This window comes from Pseudoliparis swirei, chromosome 7, assembly GCF_029220125.1.
Source record: "Pseudoliparis swirei isolate HS2019 ecotype Mariana Trench chromosome 7, NWPU_hadal_v1, whole genome shotgun sequence".
Lineage (NCBI taxonomy): Eukaryota > Metazoa > Chordata > Actinopteri > Perciformes > Liparidae > Pseudoliparis > Pseudoliparis swirei.
Genome location: NC_079394.1, coordinates 31,306,091 through 31,314,390, shown reverse-complemented (window position 1 = coordinate 31,314,390; position 8,300 = coordinate 31,306,091). Strand labels below are relative to the sequence as shown.

At 48.3% G+C, this 8,300-nt stretch overlaps 1 protein-coding gene across 1 annotated transcript in view; it reads right to left on the bottom strand.

Moving 5' to 3' along the window:
• sub1b (SUB1 regulator of transcription b) overlaps positions 1 to 6,971 on the bottom strand; it is a 275,625-nt gene extending 268,654 nt beyond the window's left edge. The window contains exons 1-4 of the mRNA XM_056418373.1: positions 6,885 to 6,971; positions 6,112 to 6,181; positions 5,423 to 5,539; positions 5,199 to 5,308 (exon numbers count right to left, since the gene is read on the bottom strand). Coding sequence (XP_056274348.1) covers positions 5,199 to 5,308; positions 5,423 to 5,539; positions 6,112 to 6,180 — 296 coding nt within the window. The 5' untranslated portion in view covers position 6,181; positions 6,885 to 6,971. The remainder of the gene's footprint in view (positions 1 to 5,198; positions 5,309 to 5,422; positions 5,540 to 6,111; positions 6,182 to 6,884) is intronic.
• Positions 6,972 to 8,300: the final 1,329 nt, after the last annotated feature.

Sequence of the window (8,300 nt, the reverse complement as noted above, 5' to 3'; positions counted from 1 at the left end):
AGGAACAGGCTCCTCTCTCCTCTCTCCTTATGCACGCTTAGGATACACTGAGCTCCTCTCCTCTCTCCTATGGACGTTTAGGATACACTGAGCTCCTCTCTCCTCTCCTTATGGACGCTTAGGATACACTGGCTCCTCTCCTCCTTATGGACGTAGGATACACTGAGCTCCTCTCTCCTTAAGGATGCTTAGGATACACTGAGCTCCTCTCTCCTTCAGGAGGCTTAGGATACACAGAGCTACTCTCTCCTTATGGACGCTTAGGATACACTGACCTCCTCTCTCCTCTCCTTATGGATGTTTAGGATACACTCCTCTCCCTCTCCTTATGGACGCTTAGGATACACTGAGCTCCTCTCTCTCCTCTCCTCTCCTTAAGGACGCTTAAGATACACTGAGCTCCTCTCTCCTTATGGAAACTTAGGATACACTGAGCTCCTCTCTCCTCTCCTTATGGATGCTTAGGATACACTGAGCTCCTCTCTCCTCTCTCCTTATGGACGCTTAGGATACACTGAGCTCCTCTCTCCTCCTTATGGACACTTAGGATACACTGAGCTCCTCTCTCCTCTCTCCTTATGGATGCTTAGGATACACTGAGCTCCTCTCTCCTTATGGACGCTTAGGATACACTGAGCTCCTCTCTCCTTATGGACAATTAGGATACAATGAGCTCCTCTCTCCTCTCTCCTTAAGGACGTTTAGGATACACTGAGCTCCTCTCTCCTCTCTCCTTATGACGCTTAGGATACACTGAGCTCTCTCTCTCTCTCCTTATGGATGCTTAGGATACACTGAGCCCTCTCTCTCTCTCCTTATGGATGCTTAGGATACACTGAGTCTCTCCTCTCTCCTTATGGACGCTTAGGATACACTGAGCTCCTCTCTCCTCTCCTTATGGACGTTAGGATACACTGAGCTCCTCTCTCCTTATGGACGCTTAGGATACACTGAGCTCCTCTCTCCTCTCCTCTCCTTAAGGACGCTTAGGATACACTGAGCTCCTCTCTCCTTATGGACGCTTAGGATACACTGAGCTCCTCTCTCCTTATGGACGCTTAGGATACACTGAGCTCCTCTCTCCTCTCTCCTTATGGACGCTTAGGATACACTGAGCTCCTCTCTCCTTATGGACACTTAGGATACACTGAGCTCCTCTCTCCTCTCTCCTTAAGGACGCTTAGGATACACTGAGCTCCTCTCTCCTTATGGACACTTAGGATACACTGAGCTCCTCTCTCCTTATGGACGCTTAGGATACACTGAGCTCCTCTCTCCTCTCTCCTTAAGGACGCTTAGGATACACTGAGCTCCTCTCTCCTCTCTCCTTATGGACGCTTAGGATACACTGAGCTCCTCTCTCCTTATGGACGTTAGGATACACTGAGCTCCTCTCTCTCCTTATGGACGCTTAGGATACACTGAGCTCCTCTCTCCTCTCTCCTTATGGACGTTAGGATACACTGAGCTCCTCTCTCCTTATGGATGCTTAGGATACACTGAGCTCCTCTCACCACTCGTCTCTCCAGATGGACGCTTAGGATACACTGAGCTCCTCTCTCCTCTCTCCTTATGGACACTTAGGATACACTGAGCTCCTCTCTCCTTATGGACGCTTAGGATACACTGAGCTCCTCTCTCCTTATGGACGTTAGGATACACTGAGCTCCTCTCTCCTTATGGACGCTTAGGATACACTGAGCCCCTCTCTCCTTATGGACGCTTAGGATACACTGAGCTCCTCTCTCCTTATGGATGTTTAGGATACACTGAGCTCCTCTCCTCTCTCCTTAAGGACGCTTAGGATACACTGAGCTCCTCTCTCCTTATGGACGCTTAGGATACACTGACCTCCTCTCTCCTCTCCTTATGGATGTTTAGGATACACTGAGCTCCTCTCTCCTTATGGACGCTTAGGATACACTGAGCTCCTCTCTCTCCTTAAGGATTTAGGATACACTGAGCTCCTCTCTCCTCTCTCCTTATGGAAACTTAGGATACACTGAGCTCCTCTCTCCTTATGGATGCTTAGGATACACTGAGCTCCTCTCTCCTCTCTCCTTATGGATGTTTAGGATACACTGAGCTCCTCTCTCCTTATGGACGCTTAGGATACACTGAGCTCCTCTCTCTCCTCTCCTCTCCTTAAGGACGCTTAAGATACACTGAGCTCCTCTCTCTCTCTCTTATGGCTTAGGATACACTGAGCCCTCTCCTCTCCTCTCTCCTTAAGGACGCTTAGGATACACTGAGCTCCTCTCCTCCTCTCTCCTTATGGACGCTTAGGATACACTCTCTCCTCTCCTTAGGACGCTTAGGATACACTGAGCTCCTCTCTCCTCTCCTTAAGGACGTTAGGATACACTGAGCCCTCTCCTCTCTCCTTAAGGACGCTTAGGATACACTGAGCTCCTCTCCTCTCCTTATGGAACTTAGGATACACTGAGCTCCTCTCCTCTCTCCTTATGGAGCTTAGGATACACTGAGCCCTCTCTCCTCTCCTTATGGGTTTAGGATACACTGAGCTCCTCTCCTCTCCTTATGGACACTTAGGATACACTGAGCTCCTCTCTCCTTCTCTTATGGACGCTTAGGATACACTGAGCTCTCTCTCCTCTCTCCTTATGGACGCTTAAGATACACTGAGCTCCTCTCCTCTGGACGCCTTTAGGATACACTGAGCTCCTCTCTCCTTATGGACGCTTAGGATACACTGAGCTCCTCTCTCTTTATGGACGCTTAGGATACACTGAGCTCCTCTCTCCTTATGGACACTTAGGATACACTGAGCTCCTCTCTCCTTATGGACACTTAGGATACACTGAGCTCCTCTCTCCTCTCCTTAAGGACGTTAGGATACACTGAGCCTCTCTCTCCTCTCTCCTTATGGACGCTTAGGATACACTGAGCCCCTCTCTCCTTAAGGACGCTTAGGATACACTGAGCGCCTCTCCTCCTCTCCATGGACCTTAGGATACACTGAGCTCCTCTCTCCTCTCTCCTTATGGACGTTTTAGGATACACTGAGCTCCTCTCCTCTCTCCTTATGACGCCAGGATACACTGAGCTCCTCTTTCCTTATGGACGCTTAGGATACACTGAGCTCCTCTCTCCTCTCTCCCAAGGATGCTTAGGATACACTGAGCTCCTCTCTCCTTAAGGACGCTTAGGATACACTGAGCTCCTCTCTCCTCTCTCCTTATGGACGCTTAGGATACACTGAGCTCCTCCTCTCTCCTTATGGACGCTTAGGATACACTGAGCTCCTCTCCTCTCTCCTTAAGGACGCTTAGGATACACTGAGCTCCTCTCCTTATGGACGTTTAGGATACACTGAGTCCTCCCCTCTCTCCTTATGGATGGTTAGGATACACTGAGCTCCTCTCCTCTCTCCTTAAGGACGCTTAGGATACACTGAGCTCCTCTCCTTATGGACGTTTAGGATACACTGAGCTCCTCTCTCCTCTCTCCTTATGGATGTTTAGGATACACTGAGCTCCTCTGTCCTTAAGGACGCTTAGGATACACTGAGCTCCTCTCCTTATGGACACTAAGGATACACTGAGCTCCTCTCTCCTCTCTCCTTAAGGACGCTTAGGATACACTGAGCTCCTCTCTCCTCTCCTCTCTCCTTAAGGACGCTTAGGATACACTGAGCTCCTCTCTCCTTATGGACACTTAGGATACACTGAGCTCCTCTCCTTAAGGACGCTTAGGATACACTGAGCTCCTCTCTCCTTATGGACGCTTAGGATACACTGAGCTCCTCTCCTCTCCTCTCTCCTTAAGGATGCTTAGGATACACTGAGCTCCTCTCCTCTCTCCTTAAGGATGCTTAGGATACACTGAGCTCCTCTCTCCTCTCCTCTCTCCCAAGGACGCTTAGGATACACTGAGCTCTCTCTCCTCTCTCCTTATGGACGCCAGGATACACTGAGCTCCTCTCTCCTCTCTCCTTAAGGACGCTTAGGATACACTGAGCTCCTCTCTCTCTCCTTAAGGACGTTTAGGATACACTGAGCTCCTCTCTCCTCTCCTTATGGACGTTTAGGATACACTGAGCTCCTCTACTCTTTCCTTATGGACGCTGAGGATACACTGAGCTCCTCTCTCCTCACTCCTTAAGGACGATTAGGATACACCGAGCTCCTCTCTCCTCACGGATGCTTAGGATACACTGAGCTCCTCTCTCCTCTCTCCTTAAGGACGTTTAGGATACACTGAGCTCCTCTCTCCTTATGGACGCTTAGGATACACTGAGCTCCTCTCTCCTCTCTCCTTATGGACGCTTAGGATACACTGAGCTCCTCTCCTCTCTCCTTATGGATGTTTAGGATACACTGAGCTCCTCTCTCCTTAAGGACGCTTAGGATACACTGAGCTCCTCTCTCCTTATGGACGTTTAGGATACACTGAGCTCCTCTCCTCTCTCCTTATGGATGTTTAGGATACACTGAGCTCCTCTCTCCTTAAGGACGCTTAGGATACACTGAGCTCCTCTCCTTATGGACGTTTAGGATACACTGAGCTCCTCTCTCCTCTCTCCTTATGGATGTTTAGGATACACTGAGCTCCTCTCTCCTTAAGGACGCTTAGGATACACTGAGCTCCTCTCCTTATGGACACTAAGGATACACTGAGCTCCTCTCTCCTCTCTCCTTAAGGATGCTTAGGATACACTGAGCTCCTCTCTCCTCTCCTCTCTCCTTAAGGACGCTTAGGATACACTGAGCTCCTCTCTCCTTATGGACACTTAGGATACACTGAGCTCCTCTCCTCTCCTTAAGGACGCTTAGGATACACTGAGCTCCTCTCTCCTTATGGACGCTTAGGATACACTGAGCTCCTCTCTCCTCTCTCCTTAAGGATGCTTAGGATACACTGAGCTCCTCTCTTCTCCTTGGACGCTTAGGATACACTGAGCTCCTCTCTCCTCTCCTCTCTCCTTATGGACGCTTAGGATACACTGAGCTCCTCTCTCCTCTCCTCTCTCCTTAAGGACGCTTAGGATACACTGAGCTCCTCTCCTCTCTCCTCTCAGCAGCTGCTGGTCTGCAGGTCCTGTCTGGTCCTTGTTTCCTGGCTTTGTATTTCTTCTGAATGACAAACAGCCTGACCTGTAAACACCACCAACCATCCATCTGCTCCCGCCTCCCCTGAACATGGAGATCACTGAGGCGTCATGAACTTATCGCTTACCTTTCTTCCCCGGCTTCATCTCCCCGTCCTGGTTCATCCAGTACTCTCGGATGTCCACCAGGACTTTCCCCTTGAACTCCCTCACGCTGACGTACCTCATCTTTCCGATCTGGAGGAGGCAGAGCGACATTTCATACACATCGTACATGTGACTGCTTTTACACAACGAACCTGAATGACTATTTAAAAAGAGTCTGTTGGTTAAGGATGAAGCCCGGCGCACCTGGAACATGTTGTCGTCTCCACCGCTGCTCTTGGAGGAGCCGCCGGGCTTGGAGGTCTCTCCGCTCTTCGCTTTCTTGGCGGGTTTCTCCGGTGCACTCGGCTTCTTTCTCTTTGCCTGGAAACACAAGAGCTGCTTTAATTCTTGCCCCGCCTTCCGTCCACAGCATGCCCACGTTGCCATGTGTAGTTCAGGGGCTGGCCACAGGGGGAGCGTGACGCGAGGTCCGTTTGGTTATGTAAATATATTCCTGAAGCATCAGTGCTTCTATTTGCTTCTCTCCGTTCAGTGTTTAGATCAAAGAACCAGATGTTCTCCACAGCAGCTGCTCTGGGACAGGTGGAGCCCCGAGCAGCGCCGGAGTCCTGGAGGTCTGGGATCTGGTCTCAGTCAGACTTACGGGTTTTACAGAACTTTAGAGATTTTAAAGAAGATTCGACATGCTCTCGAGGAAAAACAAACGCAGGAGAAGAAGCTGTCTGCAGGAGGAGGAAGAGGAGGAAGAGGAGGAAGACCGGGCCTCAACTACAAAGAGTACATCTGTAAAACAGGAGCTCTGCAGCTCGAGGGTCCTTTCATGTTGGTGCATGTTTATCCTCAGTGTGGACCTGCACCGGTCTGGCCCTGGTGGTCTGGTCCTGGTGGTCTGGCCCTGGTGGTCTGGTCCTGAGCGGGGCCTCGGGCCTCACCTTGGTCTCCAGCTCGCTGTCGGAGTCGCTTCCAGACGTGGACGACAGCACTACCTTGGATTTGGGCATTCTGCTGGGGGCCAGACCTCAGATCAGTTTCCATACGCAACATTTCAGAGACATTATTATACAGACGGAATCAAAGTATTCACAAAAATTACCAAAAACAGTCAACAAATTGAAGTGTCCAACGTGAACCAGTGAATGCCACCACGTGGGGGTCAAGGTGTGTCACGGAACACCGGGAGCGACACAGATCCACCGGCTTTACTTCATTTAGTGATTATTTATGTATTGAATGCATTATTTACTGACTCGAACCGCAGCATGCGGAACAACGTTCACCGAGCTCGAGGCATTGTTGTCCTCGCCGTTAGTTCCGTGTGTGCACACTAATGCGGCTGCGCAGGATTTGGGGGTTATGGAGTTATGGACGCCGTGATGCGTTCAAGTTGCGTTTCGCGGATATTTGTTTTCTCCTGATGACCTGCAGCTCAACCTCCTCTCACAGACAATGCTCCCGGGACGCGCGCGAACCGGCTGGAAGAAGACTGCACGCGGCGGCGCGCACCGGCATCGGCTAGCGAGCCCGATGCTAGCCGCGGGAGCTTAGCCCCGGGAGCTAGCGTTAGCACAGCCCGTTGCCCGGAGACGCGCCCTCGCTGCGCCGCTCCGGCCGGCGGAACACGGAGCTGCTCTCCTGATCACACACCACAGCTTCACCACGACGCGCTGTCAGCATCTTCTCTCTGAGATCAACTGGAAACGCTTACATGATGTGATGGAGTTGAGCGGATCTCTAGACCGGAAACGGGAAACCGACTGACTTCCGGTTGCGAGCTCAGCTGGCGCGCGTGAAATCCAACCATCTCCTCCGCGAGGGGCGGGGCCCATGTGAGGGGGGGGGCGGGGCCCATGTGAGGGGGGGGGCGGGGCCCATGTGAGGGGGGGGGCGGGGCCCATGTGAGGGGGGGGGGATATTCGAGAATAATAAATCTTAACACTCCGTAAATAGCAGCAGAGAAAGTCAGAATACGAGTTATATAGAATAAAGTTGTTTATTAAATAAATCCACGACTCATCCTGTGTAAGAGCAGCTGTTGACACAGCTATACACATATATATATATATATACATGTATATATCTATATATACATATATATCTATATATACATATATATGTATATATACACTACCGTTCAAAAGTTTGGGATCACTTAGAAATGACTTTATTTTTCAAAGTAAAGCACTGTTTTTTCAATAAAGATAACATTAAATTAATCATAAATACCCTCTCTACATTGTTAATGTGGTAAATGACTATTCTAGGTGGAAACGTCTGGTTTCTAATGAAATATCTCCAGAGGTGTATAGAGGCCCATTTCATCATCACTCCAGTGTTCTGATGGTACATTGTGTTTGATCATCGCCTTAGAAGACTAATGTCTGATTAGAAAACCCTTGCAATTATGTTAGCACAGCTGAAAACAGTTATGCTGGTGATATAAGCTATACAACTGGCCTTCCTTTGAGCTTGAAGTTTGTAAAACAAAATTAATATTTCAAATATTAATCATTATTTCTAACCTTGTCAATGTCTTGACTATATTTTATATTCATTTGATAAATAAAAGTGTGATTTTTCATGGAAGACACGAAATTGTCTGGGTGATCCCAAACTTTTGAACGGTAGTGTATATATATACACACGTATATATACACATACATACACAATTACACATATACATATATATATGTATATACACAAATATATATATGTATATATACATATATATGGAAATACATATATATACATATACATATAAATATATATATTCAATTCAATTCAGTTTATTTGTATAGCCCAATTTCACAAATTTGTCTCGGAGTGCTTTACAATCTGTACACATAGACATCCCTGCCCCAAAACCTCACATCGGATCAGGAAAAACTCCCAAATAACCCTTCAGGGGGAAAAAAAGGGAAGAAACCTTCAGGAGAGAACAGAGGAGGATCCCTCTCCAGGATGGACAGAACAATAGATGTCATGTGACCAGAATGACAGATTTAGAGTTAAAATACATTCAATGAACTCTATATACACACGTATATATATATATATACACAATTACACGTATACATATATATATACACAATTACACATATACATATATTTCATATCTTCTTTC